At 37.7% G+C, this 21,981-nt stretch overlaps 1 protein-coding gene across 1 annotated transcript in view; it reads left to right on the top strand.

Annotated features, from left to right (window-relative positions):
- The window catches only part of TRHDE (thyrotropin releasing hormone degrading enzyme), a 227,534-nt gene that overhangs the window by 84,541 nt on the left and 121,012 nt on the right, over positions 1 to 21,981 (top strand). Inside the window, exons 4-5 of the mRNA XM_068400961.1 lie at positions 10,049 to 10,203; positions 17,242 to 17,355. Of these exons, the coding sequence (XP_068257062.1) occupies positions 10,049 to 10,203; positions 17,242 to 17,355 (269 nt within the window). The remainder of the gene's footprint in view (positions 1 to 10,048; positions 10,204 to 17,241; positions 17,356 to 21,981) is intronic.

Consider the following 21,981-nt stretch of genomic DNA (forward strand, 5'->3'; position numbering starts at 1 on the left):
CTTCCTGTGACAGGGAAGTGAAGGTTCTTAGAGGTTCAGGTCCTGGCGCTGCGTTTTATTGTGGGGAAATCTGGAGTAACTGTGGAGAGAAGGATGATTTTTTTTCTGTCACAGTCTTGAATGCCTGCCTTTTAACTGTGATTTTTCACCTGTGATGGGTAACTGCACAGCACATTGCTGGCAGCCCGTCCCCATGCTGACCTGCAACAGAACGAAGGAGTGAATTCACTTAGTTAAATCTCTCCAGGATATATAAATATACCAAGAAGTTCAGCTTTGACTTTCACATTTTGGTCCCACTGGTCCATCGGGGTGTTCCTGTGAGCCTCTTCTAAGGGTGAATGCAGATTCTGTGACAAGACTTAGTTTAAGTGGTTACATCTTCAGGCACGAGTGGGGAGGAGAGAGCGTGGGCTTGCATGAGAACAGAATGAGTCCTCTGTTATTTGTGTTTCTCTAGAATTCAGGATGATGTTTTTTTTTTTTTTGTGATATGTCACAGAAAGTTATTGATTATTGGTGTATTAAATAAATTGATGAATAGACTACTATTTTTTCTATTAAGATAGTAAAAGTTTATCCTTATTATCTAAAGAATTTGCATAAGAATGTAAGGTAAACTTTATTTTAGGGCTTAGGATAAACAGCAAGACCTAAAAACAGTATCTCAGGAGCTATCCAGGACAGTCTATTTGTTTTTCTTCATCTTACTCTGGAGGAGAGGAGAAGATAAATAGATACAGTTCCCACAAAAACATTGCCTTCAAATGTAGTGCATAGATTAGCTATATTGTAATTTTATCTCCAGGTGGAATATTGTAATACATATTTTTGAGATACTGGTAATGTGAAATACCTACCTGTCTTCCCAAAATTCCTGTTTCTACTTTCACTGCTAAAATGTGCCCATCACCTGTGAATACGATCTCACTTTAAAGCTAACATAAAAGAAGTAAATCTGGGGATATAGAGTGTTGTACTAATGGAAACATTTATGTCTTTATTACTGTGATGCAAATCAGCTTTATGTATGCCAGGTGAAAAGATTTATTTTACCTCATTGTTATAATTCTTAAGTAGTATGCATTTCTGGAGTTTTCTGTGTACCTGCACCTTGGTTTTGCAGTGAAGGGAAGGCATATGGCAGTGGCACTTGATCATTTTCTTTGCGGCAGTATTCATACTGGAAGTGCTCGGTAATCAGTGGCATGTTGTTTTCAGCCATAGAATCCTCATGCTCTATTAACTGTGGTGCTAGGAAAATGGCTGTTGGCAATTTTCCATCATGTCAGTGCTCTTAGTATTTATGTTAGAAACAGTATTTATGAAGGGAGCAAAAGTATTTCTTTTTTTTTCCTCTCTTCAGATCTTTCGCTGTTCAGAGTTGGAATATATTCTCTCTGTTCACCTGTTGTGTGTATACTGTAAGGGATGCACATACAGTACTAGCCCTGTAACTTGGAGTAACAGAAACCTGGGTTGATTTCAGTCTGTGTCTTGGTTTGTTCCATGTAGGTCTTTGTTCTAATGTATGTCTAAGAAGAGTTCAGAATACTCACATTAGACTGAAGGCTGGGAAAAAAGATTTATATTTATAAAGAAACTATGTGAAAGTTTTTTTTTTCCTTGTTTGTTACTGTGCAGCAATTAATAATGATCTGTCCAGGTATTATTTAAAAGAAAGGCATTGTTCATTTAGAGATCAATACAACCAAGATGATACACAATTCAGCCTCAATGGGTGATTGCATTCATTTTTCATTTTAACATTGAATCATTTGATATACTTTGAAATAACAAAGCAATGGTCTATAGATTGGGGTTATGAAAATTGAAAGCAATTTAATAATATGCATGTCAAATAAAATCAACAGGTTTCTATTTTATTTTCTTAAACTGTAAACTAACCATCACCCAGTGTCAAGGCTCAGTTGTTTGATAAAATAACAAAGTTTTTCTTCCTATATTACTGCTTATTCTCTGCCCTTACCCTCCCCAGCTTTCTCTCCCACATTTTTTTTCCCTCTTGGATCCTTTAGTATTCACATTGCATTAAACATCTGCTATTCATATCAAACACTGAAATCCATCCATTGTTTATGTCAGTTAATGTTAAGTAATACTTTGTACAGCAATAAGAAGCAATAAAAAACCCAGCAATAAACTGCTGTGTGTCAGTGATTTCTCCTCAGGGTCTGCAACAAGCCATTTGATTTGACTGAAATAATAGCCAACAGTTTTAGACCTTTGCATTAACTCTGCAGGCTAACATCCATGTGGGTTGGTGAGTGTCGTGCTTACAGAAGGATATTGGTGGTGTAGTCCCAGAGATAAAAACTGATGGGTGCCAGAATAAGCATTTGTATAAACAGAAACGCTAGTCGAAGAGTTCCCATGGGACTGTCATCCAGGTTTTTGCGACTTCTGTGTTTGAATACTTTGCGTGTAGTGAGAGAAGATAGGAGAATATTATTAAGTACTAGTTTAAATAAAAGTAAGAGTTAAAAACCAGCTAATTTAGGGTACCTAGCTCCTAAGTGCCAAAGTGAGATACTGAAATGGTTTAGTTTTCAGGAAACGTGTACTTAGTATTTTCTGAAAATCAGGCGTCTCGAAGTGTCTCAAGGTGAACATTCAAATCCATTAGTTGTGTTTTGTTCTGCTGTTGCAGTCAGTTGGAGACCTTCCTGTTGGCTTCAGAAAGCTTTCACCAAGCCCTGGGATGTTTGGGTTTTTTGGGTTTTTACCCCTGCAAATAACTTTTTAAGGAGATGAAAGTATATGCAAGGAAAACTTGGGTTTTCAGCATAAACTTCTCTGTCATCTACTAAGCAAACAGTGCAGAAAAGAAAGTTTTTAATATAAGTACTGTTATCAGTAGTTTTTTATCAGTAGAAAATTTGGATATTTCTTGCAATAACTACTGTTTGACTTAATGGTTTTTAACCAGAGCTGTCACTTTTTGTAGTTGGCTTGTTCCTTAAAATCTGCATGTATCATTAAATGGTATTCCGTTAATAGAAAAGCATCTTCTACTTATTCTTAGTAAAAGAAGTGTCTTTGATTAAGGAATCTGAGTGGCAGAAATATAAACCCTTTTAGTAAATAGCTTTTTTTTTTTTTGTACCACAGAATTCATTTAGGAAATTGCACAAGACCTTTAGCGAATCATAGAATCACAGAATGGTTTTGGTTGGAATCGACCTTAAAGATCATCTAATTCCAACCCCCCTGCCATGAGCAGGGACACCTTTTCACTAGATGAGGTTACTCAAAGCCCCATCCAGCCTGGCCTTGAACACGGCCAGGGAGGGGGCATCCACAACTTCTCTGGGCAACCTGTTGCAGTGTCTCACCACCCTCACAGTAAAGAATTTCTTCTTAAGATCTAATCTAAATCTACCCTCTTTCAGTTTAAAACCATTCCCCCTCGTCCTATCACTACATGCCTTTATAAAAAGTCCCTCTCCCACTTTCCTGTAGGCCCCCTTCAGGTACTGGAAGGCTGCTATAAGGTCTCCCCAGAGCTTTCTCTTCTCCAGGCTGAACAGCCCCAACTCTCTCAGCCTGTCTTCATAGGAGAGGTGCTCCAGTCCTCTGATCATCTTCATGGCTCTCCTCCGGACTCGTTTCAACAGCTCCATGTCCTTCTTGTGTTGGCACCCCAGAGCTGGACGCAGTACTCTAGGTGGGGTCTCACGAGAGCAGAGTAGAGGGAGAGAATCACCTCCCTCAACCTGCTGGTCACGCTGCTTTTGATGCAGCCCAGGATGCGGTTGGCTTTCTGGGCTGCAAGCGCACATTGCTGGCTCATGTTGAGCTTTTCATCCACCATCACCCCCAAGTCCTTCTCCTCAAGGCTGCTCTCAATCCATTCTCCACCCAGCCTGTATTTGTGTTTGGGATTGCCCTGACCCATGTGCAGGACCTTGCACTTGACCTTGTTGAACTTCATGCTGTTCGCACAGGCCCAGTTCTCAAGCCTGTCAAGGCTTCTCTGGATGGCATCCCTTCCCTCCAGCATGTTGACCGCACCACCACACAGCTTGGTGTTGTCAGTGAACTTGCTGAGGGCACACTCAATCCCACTGTCCATGTCGCCGACAAATAAGTTAAACAGCGCCGTTCCCAATACTGACCCCTGAGGAACACACTTGGACATTGAGCCATTGACTGCAACTCTTTGAGTGCGACCCTCCAGCCAATTCCTTATCCACCAAGCGGTCCATCCATCAAGTCCATGTCTCTCCAATTTAGAGACAAGGATGTCATGTGGGACAGTGTCAAATGCTTTGCACAAGTCCAGATAGATGACACCAGCAAATTTGTCAGGCATGATTTGCCCTTAGTGAAGCCATGTTGGCTGTCACCGATCACCTCCTTATTTTCCATGTGCCTAATAGAGAGGTTTAATAAAGCTATTGATTGCATTATGCAGCATTAGGAAAGGGCAAAACCATACTTTGTATTTTCATTTGTCAAGACTAAAATAAACTGATATTAGTCCATGCCTTCTCTTACTTTGTTGAAATTGTTGTTAAAAAAGTGAAATACCTGGTAGCAAGAAATCTACACCTGAAATCTTGAAGAAAGCCTCTGAAGAAATGAATGAAAATAACATTGTGAGAGACACATAGGTAAATTCAAATTATTTTTATAGTGTCATTTTTATAATAAAAATAGGGATTATAAGGGAAAAACATGGAGTTCATAGAGTGGACAGTTTATCTCTGTGTGCCTCCTGGTTTTATTAAGGAAAATATATGTGTAAAGATGCTTGACAGAAAAGTCTTGTTTCTCACTGTATGTTCTCGTTTACAAGTTGCAGTGTTTCAGGGCTCTCGGATTTATTTGGGAGAATTATCACGTATGATAACAGAAAATTTGCAGAAATTTTGCACACAGTTCGTTAGTTATTCTTTTTTTCTCCCCTGGTAGGTGCTTTTTATCTTGCAACCTTGAGTATTAGAAATTTAATACTGTTGTATGTTCTGCAGGATCTAGCCCTGGGTTACATTTCAACCAGCAGCTAAACCAAATAAAATTACAGTACAGAATATTAGTAAATGTGTTCATGTGTGTGGATGTCTGTCTTTCTGTGTTTATGCACATACTCATACGTACAGTAAGGATGTGTATCTGTTATACCAGTATCCCCATCAGATTTCAAACTGAGGTGGTTAAACAAAGTGGAATGATAGTGGGGGAAAAGGTGCTTTGATGGTTGTAAAAGAGTAGGATGATAAAGGAGGGGGGAAAGACCTCCAAATTCAGGGTACTCTGCATGAGAGAGTTGGAGTTTGTTTTGCATTTAATCCTATTCAGTTCGAATCCTGCTCTCATTTAAAGCAAGAGTGATGTTCCCAGTTGTGTGGTTTGGGGAATTTAATGGTTTTTAAGGGTGTCTAGAAAATACTATAACTGAGTGGGGGAAAAGGAAAAACAATATTGTTTGTTCAAATTACACAGATACTAAGTTCATAGATAACAAAACATTGAACGTTGATTCTCTTTGTGACCAGCTTAGGTGTTAAATTGCTAATTTCTATTTTTGCACTGTGCTGATACTTGCTAATAATGTCAGACAATTATATTTTGATGTAAGCTCACATAGTTATGATGCCTTACTTAAATATTTGGAAATAAAAGAGGCTGTTGAGCAATGTACAGTTTTTGTAACTTGAAATATTTTTCATAAGATTCACACAGAAATACATTTAAAAAACATCCAAGTACTATCCTTGTATTTGAATAATTGTACCAGTATAGTATGTTAGTGTGAAGTTTGAACATGTTTTTGTCCTGATGGCTTTTCTGGTGATTTTATTTTAGCGGTGTAGTTTTTACTTCTTGGTCATGAATTTAGTCTCTGTTAAGGCCAAGAGGTGGAAACCCTCTATTATTCCAGCAGTACACAGGACTCTCTGCACTGCTGTATCAGGAAATCTCAAGTAACAGTTTTATGATGTATGAGAATATTATTCTCTGCAAGCAATAACACACATTTCTATTTCCCCAGCCATATCCACATAATCAATCATTCACAAGTGCTTTACAAAGAATTTAATTAAATAGTGTGCAGAATAACTGGATGCAGCATGCACACAAGCTGTTGTATATTCAGTAGTTCACATTTTGCAGTTAGTGCAGAACACTTCTGAGCGGTAATATATGTGAATGATATTTCTATCAAAACGTGCATCATCACCCCTCCTTTTGTACCTTGCTTCTTAAAAATTACACTAAAACCTTAACAGATATCTCCTCTAGGAGCACAGGATACCTTCCACAGTGCTCTAATGGTGTGATAAACAGGGTGAAATACAAATTCTCATGTTGAAACTTGAACATCAAACATTGTTCCTCTGTAATCAAATGTTTATGACTCCCCAGAGAAATACGTAGGTTATTGTGTCTTTTATCACAAAAATAGGTGTGTTTGGAATTTTATTTAAAGGTAGTAGAAATTTCTGGAGCGATCAAGACCAACCACTGAAGAATTTAATTTCTACATTAACACCAAGACTTGGTCATTGAGAGTTTAGACACGGTGTCACGAACAATAAGAAGCAAAAGGTTTCTAATTTTTTGATAATGAGTATGTTTAGAGTCTATTCTGTCAGTCACTGGAGATAAAGAAAGTCTCTTCTTTGGCATTAAAGTGCAGTGCATCAGACTCTGCACTAGGAAAAGGTAGGAGTGTGTTCATATGTTGTAGTACACTTAATTCATTCAGCATTATTGGTATGCTCATGCCACCTGCAAAGATTAGCATTCTGGAAACCAAAAGGGTTAACTGTTATGTTTTGTTTTGTCTGTTCAGAAAAGCCCTTTAAGCATTAGCCGATGCATGAGAGGAGTTTCCAGGCTTGCAGAGCAATGAGGCTATGTTGGATGAAAGTGATTTAGAATATCTCTCTGCAGTTGTCTATCTGCAAGGCAGTTAGCCGTCCATCAGATTGGAAGGTTTTATTGGTCTGTCAGTGCTATAAAGTATTGGTCTAAACCAGCAGACCAATACCAATGACACAAAGAGTGAAAGACAGTCTATAATTAGACAGTAGAGGTGTTTAGTATGAGACCTCAACCTGGTTTCCCAGTTCCACAGAGTTATTCCAGTTTATTACTGGCTAACACTGACAAAATCTGTCCATTGGGACTAGTGAGAAAGACGAAAAACTACAAATGAACCCAAAGGAGAGAAAGGAAACAAAAGGATCCATTAAAAGTAGGGAACTGGCTTTACTTTCAATGCTGGTTCTGTTTCGGTGTCACTTTGCTTATTTGAGGGGACGTGCTGAAAAATTAGTTGATGTAAATAAGAACAGAGTCCCTCTGTATTCTTCTGAAGATGCCTTTTGGTGGAAAGTTTAACCTCTGCAGGAAAAGTTACAGCTTTCTTTACAGATCTGAGAATGGGAGAGATCCCTGTTTAATGTTAATGAAAATTTGCCATTAACTTCAGTGATTTCACCCAGTAGCCTTTGTGTCCTTTTTTTTTTTCATCTTTATCCCTTCTTTGTATAGCAGACAGGAGTTTTTTGCATGTTATTTATAAGAAATGGCAGTTATTCTAAAAAATTAGTACAGTTTGAGCTTCAACTGAAGAAGAAAAGGAATGCGTGTAATTTTGAATTTACTCGCATGTCTAATCTTGAACACCATGTTTTGGATTTTTGCTTTATTTTCTTTAATTAGGCTCTTGTTATAGTGTCTGCCTTCATATAAAATATTTATTCTTTGCCATTTGTAGTGTTTGCAGTTTGGATATTTTCAGTTTGCTTGTATTTGGACATAGCTGCTAGACTCTCTCAGTGCTTCCTCTAGAAGGCTGGTATTTTTATGCTTCTTGCAGCTTCTTGCAGCAGGCCCTTTTTGGGAGTACTGGACTATATCCAAGTTCTCCATTCCCAATATTTTGGTGGCAACTTCCTGTGAATAGACCTCCTACTGTCAGGTTGTTCTCCAAGCCAATTCCACCACATGTATCAGCAAGCCAAAATAGACAAACTTAGGAGATGTGTCAGTGCTGTGATATAATTTAGAGTATTATCTAGAATAAACAGGTCAGAATTTCTCTTCGAGTTAGAAAGTCAACCCAGAGACCTTTCATCCCACCCAGTTAAGTACCACATAGATATACTTCTTTTAACTTTGAATGAACTAGCTTTGGAACCAGAAGCAGTGCAACCATATGAGAGGAGCGTGGCAGCCAGGCTCATGAATTAAGAAGACAGGCTACTTAGTTTGACTGGAGGTGTCACCGAAATCGGGAATAAAACTCCTTAACGCCGGGTTTTAGCATTAACAAACAGGCATTACTTTATTCGGCCGAGGGACATGGGGGATCGCTCCACCTAACATGTCCACTGAGGCACAAAAGCACACTCATTATATACATTATAGAAAAATTAATATTCATACAATTCTGAGAAGAGACTGCCTATTCCAAGAAACCTTATGCATATGCTAATACATTATGTAATGTCTTTGCACATGCGTAGCAAATTGGGGAAGGGGTCTTGGGTGGTCTCTGGTGGTCGTAATCCCCTCATAGTGATGCTGTCCTTTGTATGACCATGCTTCTGCGCAAGTGTCGTTGAGGCCTTTCTGTTGACACGTGCAGGTGGCTCCGAGGAGAAGATACAGTTCTCGTTCTTACAGGATTTATCTCTACTCCTGGCGTCAGAGCTATGAAGCAAGTCATTTTAGACACTACAAAGATGTTCACAGTCTTGTTTATCTTTGGCCCTTCTTTGTAATTAGCGAGGAATTTAACAGAGACCTTGGATTCTCTAAGAATAAGCACAGGCAAGAGTCAGTGATAGATATAACTTTAAGTGTTATCAGTCCCAGAAGCAGCCACTGTCAGCAAAACATGCAGTTAGTTTCAGAAAGTGCAGTTATTTTAGCTGAAAGGAAAATTACTGAAAGGAAAGTTGATTCTGTCTAAAGGTTACACAGAGTAGGCCTTTTAGGGCCTGGTCTGAGGCCTACTTTTACCAAACTGTCTGGTATCAGAGGGAGCACCATGCTGATGTGACAGTGTAGCTTCCAAAATTCTGGCTGATTTGTACGCAGGTTGCACTGGGCTTCTTGTAGATGAGTTTTTTCTGGGCTCTTTCAGATGTTTTTGCCATGAAGCAGCATTGTGTATTGGTTTATTCCCTATGTCAATTTACTGTAATTTTAGATTTTTTTCCAGACTGGTAGTCAGTTTTAGTTCCTTCTCAATCTTCTGCAGTAAGATTTTTCTAACACATGGATAGACATTGTAATATTGTCTTGTTCAACCTCATGCCACTGAGAGAAATTCCCCACTGCTTTTTTTTTCACCCGATGAAGAACTTTTCCATCTTCTTCCTAATATTTTGTCACTCACTGAATACAAAACTGAGGTAATACTCCTAAAGTTGTGTATGGCACCATTGTTCCAGCCTGTGGAGTTGAGAGGCAGCTGTCAGCAGTCCTGTTCTCAGAGGATGCATGCTAGCAATACTGCATGCTGAAAGTTGCCTTGTTTTGTAAGAACTGGTGATTCTGAACAGTTTGCCATCTTTCTGGTTGTTATGAAACAGTATTTCTTCAGTGCTCTCCTTAATGTCAGTCCTTACATACAGTTTGATGCGTAAGATGTTCATAAAGGAGTCACTTTAATGAAACGATAAAAAATACTCGTGGTAAAAGTCTGTGTTATTACATTGATATGGTATAGTAAACATGAGAAGCAAAATCAAGCACAGAAGTAAATCAACAAGGTGTTGTAAATAAGCTGGATTCTGTATAGAAAACTTAAATTAGAAATACTAAGTACTATGTTACAGCAATAACATGGTAATCATGTGTGAACAGATAGTGGCATAAGATAAAAAATGAATATTTTATTAATGTTTCCTAAATAACATTACTAGAGAGCTGAAATTAAGTTTTGTTTTTTACATATATGTTATTTAAAATGCTTTCAGTGATCATTCATGGCCTTACATACTATAGCTCTTCAGCATAGTAGCTCCCACACAGAGTTAACATATATTTTTTCTATTTTTAGATCTGTTAGCTGTGCCTAAGCATCCATATGCTGCTATGGAGAACTGGGGACTGAGTGTTTTTGTGGAGCAAAGGATACTGCTAGATCCAAGCATTTCTTCTATATCATACCTACTGGATGTCACCATGGTCATTGTACATGAGCTATGTCATCAGGTATTTCAGGTGTTCAGATATTTGATATTAATGTCAGAAACCATGCATTCCTTTTCAAAACTGAAAATGAATTTGTGTTGTTCACATAGACAGTTGCAACTTTTGTTGTAACTGGAGTCCAAATAATATGGAGGCCTGTAAGACACATCGCTACAATGCAGAAACTGGGAAGACTCAAAAGGGGGATAGAAGACAAAATTCGTAGGAATTAACAACTTCTCTAGCTTCTGTATGAATATATTGTGTATGTTTGTGTGTGTGTTGTTGGTGTATAGACTAAACTCATTGATAACTGTAGAAAATGATTTATTACAGAACTATAGCAGATTCATGCTGAGTTTCATATTCATGTCAAAAAAATGTTTTGGCTGAAATCAGTCTGGTAGTCATCATCTTCTTCCGTTACACACACACATACTTCCATTTTCTTTTCGGTTTTTTTTAGTTTGATATTGACCCTCTGTTCACTAACGGTGGATAATTGAGTCTTTATGTGTACAGAAACTTTTGTATCAATAAGAAAGCTTTGTAATAAACCCATATTACAATTTATTTTACATTTATTCCATCTTATCTCAAACTAAACACATTATGAGTGTTTAGTAATATTGAGTTGAATGCAAATGTTACTGGAGAAATTTGCTACAGGGGCAGGAAACCCTTTCTTGCACTCATAAGAGGCATAATCATAGCCTTCAGGTTAAAATGAATGAAATCCTACTGTGTAATCAGCATGGCTTACATCTGTGACTTTACACAGTATTCTTTAAAAGGCAATGCAAATTCTTAACGCTTTCTGCAAATAAAAAGTACCATATAAAAGAGAGTCTTTGTAATGGAGTTCTGATACATGAACCTGGAAATAATAATGTTTGGTTCATATTCATGTTTCACACTAAATCTGTTGATGAATACGAAGTCCTCAACTACAACATGAAATTTTTATTGAAAGTTATTGCTAGTTTGTTCTCAGTGTGATCATCTGATTTTGTTATGTGCTCTTTATTGTGCAGTACAATAGAGTAGCACACTGTTCAGCTAGAAAAATTACAGTGCCTTAGGAATCAGGTGTGGAAAACACATATTAGGTCATCAAATCCCAGCTCCTGTTAGTATTAGATTCTTCTGTGTGGTGTGTTTTATAGTGCCGGGTTCAGTGCTCCTGATTACAGGGTTATGCTGCTTCCCTTAAAACCTTTTGATTAAATCTGATGGTCAATAAATTTTTCCTAGCGTTCAGCTTAAGTCTTCCTTTTTCTGAAGTCATTCCATTACTTCCAGTTATTCTTTACACGGCTTTAATAATTTCCTTTGCTTCCAAAGCAATTTATACTTCAGATGTGGGCAATTATCATGTCAGTAACTTGCCAAGTTTGTTTATTTGATTCTCATTGAAACTGAAGCCTTTTTACATTGTTTTGGGAATATCAGGATCATGAAGTGAGTGAAAACTATTTTGGAATTTATTTTGGGGTAGCAATGGGGTCATAGAGTGCTTTTAAGTGATCTTAAAATTGCAAATGAGAAGGTTTACTTGGTGTCCATGTTGATATTACTTTCAGTGCTGTTCGCTTAATTAAAAGTATTTTCTTCCATTCATCTTGCTGCTGTTTCTGTTTTAGTACCATGCAGATCGGGTCCTTGCTCAGCTGCTTCACTAGATAACCAGACAATATAGAAAAAATTTAGGTGGAAGAAATATTATTTCTACTTTTTAGATGCAGAATTGAATCACAGAGAATATGGATTGTTCATCTGCAAATAAAGTTTAAAGGGAGAAACCCTCCAAAAATCAAGTCACAAAGCACTGTCTAGCACCTCCATCACAGTATTGTCTTTATTTAGCCATTTTTTTCTGCTTTTATCTTACCATACTCAGAAGCCCCTCAAGGAAACTTTAGCTGTGGATAGCATAGAGCAGGAACTGTAAACAGTACTAGCTTAGCTGAAAATATATTGAACTGAGACCAGGTTGGGTCCAGGATCTCTTGCCTCTGCTATTTAATTATTAATTATTCACTGTATTATTCATCCTCTTTCACTGTTCATCATCTTGCTAACCTGGGGTGGCACATGAATATTCCTCCCCTTTACTCATTTTTACACATAGAATAACAGAGATTAACCAAAATCACTTCTAGCAAAGTCAAAAGTAGAGTCCACATCTCCAGTTTTATTTTTTCTTGATTTTTTAAAATTTCAGGTAAGAGAAAAGGGAACTCTCCTAAAACATGTTTTCCTACAATACATTTTTTTTTGAGGAATTATATTATTGTCCTATTTCCCTTGATTTTAAACCCATGACTTTTTAAGATTTACAGAACATATCTGAGCATGTAGGAAACTGACTTGTATGAGACCCTTGTTATTTAGAGTAACACAGCAATTGCTTTTCTAATGTTGTTCCCAAGATTAGAAAAATCAGATGAATATTAAGAATTGGGATTGTTACCTTTAGATATGACTGTTTAAAATTGGAATTCCCAAACCTGCTGGGTATTAATGCTTGAGCACAGTGTTCAGGACAGATAGAAAATAAGAGACAACATTGCAGAAGGAAGAAGAAATTCTGTGGTATGGGTAAAAAGTGAGTAAGAAAGAATTTTACGCCCGATTTGGCTGGAGCACCTCTCCTATGAAGACAGGCTGAGAGAGTTGGGGCTGTTCAGCCTGGAGAAGAGAAGGCTCTGGGGAGACCTTATAGCAGCCTTCCAGTACCTGAAGGGGGCCTACAGGAAAGCAGGAGAGGGACTTTTTACAAGGGCATGTAGTGATAGGACAAGGGGTAACAGTTTTAAACTGAAAGAGGGTAGATTTAGATTAGATATTAGGATGAAATTCTTTACTGTGAGGGTGGTGAGACACTGGAACAGCTTGCCCAGAGAAGCTGTGGATGCCCCCTCCCTGGCCGTGTTTAAGGCCAGGCTGGCTGGGGCTTTGAGCAAGCTGGTCTAGTGGAAGGTGTCCCTGTCTGTGGCAGGGGGGGTTGGAACTAGATGATCTTTAAGGTCCCTTCCAACCTAAACCATTCTATGATTCTATGATTTCTTCACAGGTGACTTTGTAATGCTTGACCAGATATTTATTTTAGGTACATGTTTTAGGAGGGACACGTTAAAGTTACATGGGTAGCTTTTTTGTAATTTGCTAGTGCTTGATATTTCAGCTTGAGTGTTTCTTTAGAACATTTTGTGTATTTAATTAAAAAAATTAATAATCGGAAGAAGGAATGTTTCGGCATAAAAGCTTCTCCTCGAAGCCCCAAGACACAAATGAGATATTGGGCACAACACACATATTTCTAGCAGCTAAAGTTGATAGCTCTAAATAATCACCATAATTTATTAAAATAATTCTGTTAAGGTAGTAATCACTTTTATTTGCATATCACAGATCAGTCCCACCTACAGGCTTTGAAGAAAGGGTCATTTGAATTTATGCACCATGATTTTTCGTGATAGCTTTCCCACCTGAACACAAAACTTGGTGTGACAGATTGAGTTAAAGAGGCATGAAAGCAGAATGAAAATTAGAAGTTTCTAAATCAATGGGTTTTTAATAATCTGTAAAGAAAACATATAGGAAAGAGTGTCCTTTCAGTGTGTCAGTAAAAAAGTGCCTTCTGCTTGTCAGGCTGAACATAATACCTGAGGGAGACAAGAAATTTATGTAATCAATACATTTCCATTCATTTTTCTTTTCCAAAATGAAGAAAAGTAATGATCTCCACTCTAGGCAAATTGTGTCTATAGTCAAATACACAAATTAATAAATAAATAAACAATTACTTAAATAAATTAAGTGCCTTACTTAATGTTTTCCTTTCAGACATGTATCACCTAGGAAAATAATAGCACCTTTCTGCTGGAAAACTTGACTTCATTAATTGCAGTCTCTGGGACTGCTCTGTCTCTGATATTCACAGCTCGCTCTGATACTATTCAAGACTAGTTAAAAAAATTCTCTACATTTTCGTGTTGGTATCACATGCTGTTTTAATGCCTGTAAAACCCTTCTTCCTTTAGGTGGATAATTAAACGAATACTTTTAATTGTACCAGTAATAAATAAACCTGGAAAACTCACAAAGAAGTATAAGAAATTGTCTTTTATGACATCATAAGTTAATGTTATTAATTCTTTGAGTTACAGGAGGATGTATTATGAACTTTACAACCTTTATTTTTTAAATCTCTCTCTGAATAGCCATAGCATACCATGACTGTTACTGGTTTCATATTTGTTCAGCAGTCCTCTTGTAATTCAAGAAATAAACTCTGTGCTATTGTGTTTAGTCTGTTTGTCATTAGAAGTCGTTTAATCAACCTATTCTAGTATAAATATAACTTTCATATTCCTCCAGTGGTATGCTACTGGTAACTTTTCAAATTGTGAAAAATGCATTATCTATATGAATGCATTTCCAATGTTTCTTTGTCTTTTCAGTTAAATGTTCTTAATTAAGATCAGGATCTATCTCTATTGGTCCTGTAGAGAGTTAATTTATTGGTAGCCTTCAACTAGATTATGATCATTGAGTATCCATTTAGTTTAGTTTCACTTAGTGTGTGAATATGACTTTTGTCAACCTCATCTTTTTGCCCTAAATTCTTAAGTTGGTTGTCAATGACATTCCTTGTCATGTTTTTCTTCATTTTTTCATTCAAATCCTATTTACTGAACATTGTGTGGCAATCTGGTAATCTCAATTTCTGTAGCCTGTTCTTTGGACCCCCTGTGTTCACTTCACTATGGATCCTCACTGGAGCGTTGATCCTTCCTTGGTGCTATTTGCAGTCCAGAAAGACGTGCACAGAAGTGAGGCCTTTCATTCAGGTTCCAGATAAACCCTTCAAATAAGTCAACCGTCACAAAAGCAAACCGCTTACTGGCCAACTCCACTTTCATTCGTTCCCCACGCTCCTTACACTGTCAGCAGCAGCTCCTCTGCTTTGACATGAGTCTCTCCCCCTGTAAGACTTATTTGCTGCTCCCTTTCTGTGTATTTTCAGAGCTTACGTCTCTGTGAAAGCTCAAAATTATCTCTGTTGATTATGAATTAATCTCATTTCTAATCACGTTAAGGAAAAAACTGGCAGAGAATTTTCTGAAACAGTTTTGGTATTTGTTTGGAAAAAAAGAGGGTATGAAATATGTTTTCATAATAGTATATGTTTCTGCTCTTACTACTGATGTTATGATGATCCAGGTTGCACAGGGCCATTACAATAATTTAAACAGGGTCGTCTATCAGCAGAAGAATTGATGACACCTGATTTCCTTTGAATTTTTTTCCTCATTCCTTTTCCAATGATAATCCAAGTTCTGTCTAAAATCCTTCTAACACCTGCATGTCCTGTGCCATGACAGGTTCGTGGCTGTTGACGGCTACCGAGCAGAGTATCTAATGGCCACGTTCTTGCCTTGCCCTCTGTTACGACCTGGTCGCAACTAGTTCATAAATCCCTTGGAGTAAATTAAGGTGAAATGACACCAAATAACTGGTATGAAATTAAGAACAATTTATTAATACAGGGAAAGTGGCATGGTCGTAAGTGTCTTGGGTTTCTAAAGGCATTGAGAAAAGAGAGAAAAAGAAAAAGGATAAGAGAAAGAGGATAGAGACTATGAGAGAGAGGAAAAGAGAGATCACCACCCTTGGATCCAGCGATGTAAGTTGTCTGTAGAGTTGGTAAATTGCTTGCAGAGTTGCTCCTCCGGTAAATCGGTAAATCGCTTGCAGGATCCGTCCTCAGGTGGCAGGCGGGAGCAGGCATCAGCATCCCAAGTGAGAAGGTCTAAATACTTTAGGTCATTTGCATGTGAGATAGGAGAGGGTGGTAACATCCCTCTTGTCTCCCCCCCTCTGCTTGCTTCTCATGCTAATTGGGACGCCTGCGCTTTGTAGTCTTAGATTGTTCTCGAAATGAGTCGGTGGTCCCCCAAGGGGTGTCTGGTGGTCGTGATCCCCTAGTCGTGGTGTCCGCTGTATGACCCAGCTTCTGCACAAGCGTGGTTGAGGCCTTGCAAAGTTGTTGCACATGTAGGCTGGCCCCAAGGAAAAGATACCATCCTGCCTCCGCAGGACTTATCTCTTCCTTCAGCCAGAGTTGTAAATCACAACAATTAAGGCACAGCAGGGTTATTATTCTGTTCCCAAGACCCTTATCTCTTGCCAGACTTGCAGGCCTCTGTAGTACACATACCCTCCTCCAGCCAGAGTTGTCAAACAAGTTGTTTAAGGCATACAAACTCTGTCCGTCACACCCTCAATTTAGGTCCTTCTCCTCTTTTCATCTTCATGTACTTTTGTAGAAGTTACTTTGAGATCTCTGTCCTTCTTTCTAAATTAGACTGAAGTCAGTGGGGAAATCCAAGAGCAACCTGGGGGGAATGGGAAAGGCAGTCAGCTCAGGTAGGGTTCCTTTGCATAAACATAGGTTGCCTGTGCCATTTTAGATACCCTCTGCCTCTGATTGCTGTTCAGGAAGGCTGCAAATCTCCTGTAAGTCCTGTATGAAATTCCCTAGGCCTGTGTGCATATCTCAGATACCCTAGGATGTTCTTTAAGTGGCATCAACTACCTGTATCTGAGTCCTACCCACAGAGAGATGGCATGATTGTATAAAACTGCTTTCCTTAGGAAACTGGAGATTGTGTTCCCAGTTTTTCAAGATTCACACTATACATAGTGAAATTTCCAGGTAACGAATCAGATTACTTGAGTTAGAAGCCTTTTTCTGTCCGTTGTGTATGTTAGTCCCTTAAACCTAGCGAGCATCTACTTTAGATAACTATAGTAGACACTGTGAATACTTTCCTCAGTGCTTCTTTTCCCCTACCTGTTCTTTTCTAATGTTTTACTTCAATAACTTGTGCATCCTGTAAAGGCTTAATTGATTAGTAGATGAAAAAAACAGTTAATGAGTTTCAGTTATACTACTGTTTTTATTAAAACTTGCGAAGAATGTGTTCTGTATAAATGAGATGTATTCAAACATGGTTTTCTAAAGGTTGTTTATTTGAACTTTCTTTGCAGTGGTTTGGTGACCTTGTGACTCCAGTTTGGTGGGAGGATGTGTGGCTGAAAGAAGGCTTTGCTCACTATTTTGAATTTGTTGGGACAGACTACCTCTACCCAGGGTGGAACATGGTAAGCCAGTTTTATTTTGTTAATTTGGAGACTCCACAGAAAAGTTGCTCTGCTGTTATACTCCTGCTTTTCTTATAGACAGAGACTGCTGAAAAATACCAAATGATGCATGCTGGTATCAGATGTCCAATGAAGCAAAATCACTATGTGTGAAATAATTTGACAGCATTCCAAAAGTGTAATCTGGAATTTATTACAAAAGGAATAAGGTCATGTCTATCATAACCCAACATTAAAATAACTACTGTCTCTCTGCTCAGAAACATTTAGGATTAAAGCAGTTATGATTTAACATGGACCATTTTTGAAAATATTCAGAATATTGAATTTTATCCACAAACACGAGATACATTGGAAAGAAATCTTTGCCTAAAGATGTATGCTGTAAAACTGGGCATATTTTTTCTTACAGTATTCTGTTCTCCTGTCCCTAAGTTTACTCTTTTTATCTTCCTGCTATTATTTGGCCATCTGGCAGTACGTACTAAGTTAACATGGGGTAAAGGAATTGAGAATCTAGGTTTCAGTATGATTTCCAGCTGTACACAGCTGGACATGCTTTGTCAACTGACGTGCAAATACCGGAGCTCTCTGAGGGCAAACTGGGAAGGCCATGCTCGGACATTCTTTTGGAGTCCTTCTGTTATATCATATCATATCATACCTAGTCAGGTCCCAGTTTATATCAACAGCTATAGTCTAGAAATACTATGCTTATATGAAAAATAAGAGATATGAGACCTCAGGGCAAGGAAACTGTGTGTGAGACCATGTTGAAGGTTGCTATATAGACTTTACTGTCCTTTGGAGAAATCTGTTTGCTATCCTTTCGCGTTTACACGTTTAATTATGTGGCAAAATATTTGTTATAAATACAGATTGCCTGATAGAGATTTGTTGTAGCTTCAATGTTTTGCTTGAACTCTTGCATACTAACTTCTGAAATGTTTTTTTCCCAGTTCTCAGTGATTTATTGAGTATTCTTATCCCATTAATTTTTGTGTGCCGTGAAATGAAGATGCTATAGTTAAGAGTTAAAACTAATTTTTTAAAATAGTTGTATACAGATACTCTTGCTTTAGGTATGCTTCTTGTGAAGTTTGAATTCTTTGTAGTATTTTAATTTTTTCTTTCTGGTGTTAATTTTGGTTTATAATTGCATTATGAAAAGGAAAATAAATCTTTATCTGAACTGACGTCTGTCTTGCATAGGTAGGCTTGTTGGGTTTACCTGGCTTTGGCTGTATTAAAACTCATTCTCTCTATCTATGAAAAATGCATCATGAATTACAACGTAATGATTCTAATTATGAATGCAATGAAATCTGGCAGGCCTTTATGATTTTAGCATAGTGAAATGTCATAGATGACAACGTTTATACACTGAATTTTATCTTCAAATCATCAGTCATTTGTTCATCACGTAATCAGTTTAACAAATCCAGAATGACTTTGCTTTAGAAGTCATTTGGAATATAGAATATTTTCTTGAGATTTCTGTGGAATGAATATAACATTCACTGTTATGCAAATGACATGCCCATCACGTGAAATCTTGGCATCTTAGCAGAATACAGGCAAAACGAATGCGTTGAACAAGGTATGACAGTTAAACTGGGAAATCAGACATGTGCTGCATAAATTAGAATTAACTACAGTAATATTGCTGTGCCTGAAAGAATATTTGTCTGTCAGGTATTTCCTTAAATTAAAAAGAATGTAGACATAAACTTTTCATAAGGCTTTGGATATCTTTGGCCTTTAATATAAATATAAAAATAAACATACTGATATATTTAAATAATTAGGAAATTGGTGGCAAGATGGAACACTTGGTGTTTAAACATGCTGCATTCTTCTGCAGACTAGAGTAGGAATCAATACTGTGATATTTCAGCCTTATTACAGAGATTGTGAGAAGAGGAAGCAAAAAATTACAGTTACTGGAGTTTGGCTTGCTGGTATTTTTGTTATTGGTATAGAGCACATTTGCTGTCTAGATCATACTGACATTTGTAAACTTGAAAAAATAAAAAGTGAGCATTTATAAAAAGTAAAACTGTTCCAAGCAACTTACTTTTTTTCAGAAGTGAAGGATACAGTATAAGCTTCATGAATCAGTTGCAAAAACAAGAACTTCAAACCTTATTTTCTGTAACAATGGTTAAACAGAGCAACATTCCAGCATTCTGGGTGGTGTTTTGTCAGCAGTAATTCATACCTGTGAAATAAAAATAAAAGATATTATGGTGTATGATACCACATCTCTTTGCATCAGGAAAACGGAGTAATATGCCAAAATCCTTTTTTTTTTTTTCTAAAGGATTGGGAAAGTTAGCCAGTTAACTTCTTTGTCTTGTAGTTCTGAAATGTTACACTGTAAAGTTTCCTCAAGAAGCCCATGGACCGAAATGTCAAATTCAGCTTATTTCAGCTTATTAAAGTTTTTTTTGTCACATTTTCTTTTGAATAAGTGTAGAAGCAGAAGACTGGTAGTCAATTTCAGAAAAAGGAATTTTATCTGGAAATGCAACTTGGGCAATAGGGATACATCTGAATCAAATGGATCTATCCACAGCTTCCTACCTAACTTATTGGATGCTTATACGTTACAGACACATAAGCTTTCACCATTAAAGCTCTTCAAGGCCCTAAAGTTTTGCTACTACTTGTCTGAAGATGCTTCTCTTTTAGCAGAGCTGAGCTTTTCCAGTGTCTGTCTTATTTGGCATTCACAGACTTGGTATGGCTGAACCTGAGACTCTTGAGAAGAGCTATCCATTAGGCATGTTCACACTGTTATAACTTAAACCAACACCACTGAGTTCTGCACAAAGCAGAGAGCCACGGGTTTTGTCTGAAACCTGTTTTCTGGCTTTTCCTTCTTCTCTAGGTTCTTTAGCTTGCTTAAACATTACTTCCTTCTCTCAGGTCCTTGATTTTATCAGTTTTTCTTCAATTGTTTTATAGGCTCTTCTTTTACCACAGGAAAGATGGATGGATAACAATATTGACCAAACTGTCGTGGAGCTGTAATACTTTATTGAACCTTCCAGCAGGTTAGAATTTCTTGTCTTGTCCAGAAGGTGGAAGGTGTTTACATACTTCATCAGGCTTGCATAATCTTAATGAGAAAGGAATTCCAGTCCTTATTAAACCCATGCCATTCTTGTGCCCTGGATCCTTCTGTTAAAATCTTGAGTGAAGAACAGAAGGAAGAGTTATTCTGGTGGAGGTGTCCATTATCTGTTGAAGTTCATATAAGATACATCAGAACTCTCCTGAGGAAGTGGACAAAGTTTTACTGGCTCTAAAACAGGAAGGTGAGCTTTCTGTGCTGAGATCCTTCATGGTTCCACCACTGGTCTTAATATCCTTTTTAAAATGTAAGTTACTTCAGATCAAAGCTAGAAATTCTCATTTCCTTCCCTCAGCTAAAAAATAAGTCCCTGCATGTTACTTTTTACCTCTTGAAGGTGAAGCTACCTTTGATTTTCCACAAAATATGCCCCTCCTTACACTCATTTGCCATGGAAAAGAATTCATTCTTCTCATTTCAGCCTCTTGCTTTGCCTGTCCCCCAAATTAAGAGTTTTTTGAAATTCTTATTCTGAAATGTCTCAAATTCTTATTCTTAACTCTCATTTTTCAAGGTCTTGGAAGTTTAAACAATTGTTTCTGTGTTGTCAGGATGGTTTTCAAAAGAAAGCTGGCTCTGCAAACTGTTTCCCCCAGAGATCAGAGAATTTTGCTTGATTGTCTGTGCTCAGAGTAGTCATCTGCATGTGAATTCCCTGGCTGTTGCTATTTCACGGCTTAGAAGGAGATGAGGTTTCTCTGTTAGAGGCTTACCATATAACTGTTTGGTTATCTCTTCATGCCATCAAAAAGCAACAGCAGCTGGATGGGAGTTCTTGAGCTGTAAGATCTTACGACTGATACAAGGTAATCTCACCTCTGTGGAAGGTGCCTCTGCTAGTTTTAGGATCAGAGAAAAGAGAAAATTACAGCAGAAAATGACATGCTGGTAATTTCCACTTCATAGCCCTGTCTTTTCTCATCTACTCTGCTCATCCTCCTCCTTTCAGAGGCCTGTTTGCAACTATATATTCCATCTTCCTCTCTGCTTGTTTCTGTCATTATCCTGAAGTCCTTTGTATGTGGCTTTGTAAAGGAAGGAATTAAACTGAGGCTTACAGATCCAGGAATTTATTGACTGATCTTTTACCTCCTTATTTTCTGGTAGAAGGAACCATCATGTTTGTCCTTGAATGTCTCTAGTATTGGAGTAGGTTTTGAGGACTATGACAGCAGGAATTACTGGCATGTAATGTTCCCTTTCATCCATCAAACAAGCGTCAAATACTTTAGCAGTCAGTACCCGGCTTGATGCTGAGAAAGCATTTCACAGAGCCCAGCTGCCTTCTTCCTTTTCTTTATAATATAAAAGTTAGCTTTGCTGACAATCTTTATTGTCTGAGTCAAGGTGTGGTACATCAGTGATAGCTTTGACTCCTCTGCTTTCTCTATCCGTGGAAGCTCTGGGATAAGTTCTCTCACTTTCTTGTGTGCTTACTACTTTTATGATTAAAGATGGTCATATTTGCCAGAAATTTTCTTAGTATT

The sequence above is a fragment of the Nyctibius grandis genome, chromosome 5 (assembly GCF_013368605.1).
Source record: "Nyctibius grandis isolate bNycGra1 chromosome 5, bNycGra1.pri, whole genome shotgun sequence".
Classification (NCBI taxonomy): domain Eukaryota; kingdom Metazoa; phylum Chordata; class Aves; order Nyctibiiformes; family Nyctibiidae; genus Nyctibius; species Nyctibius grandis.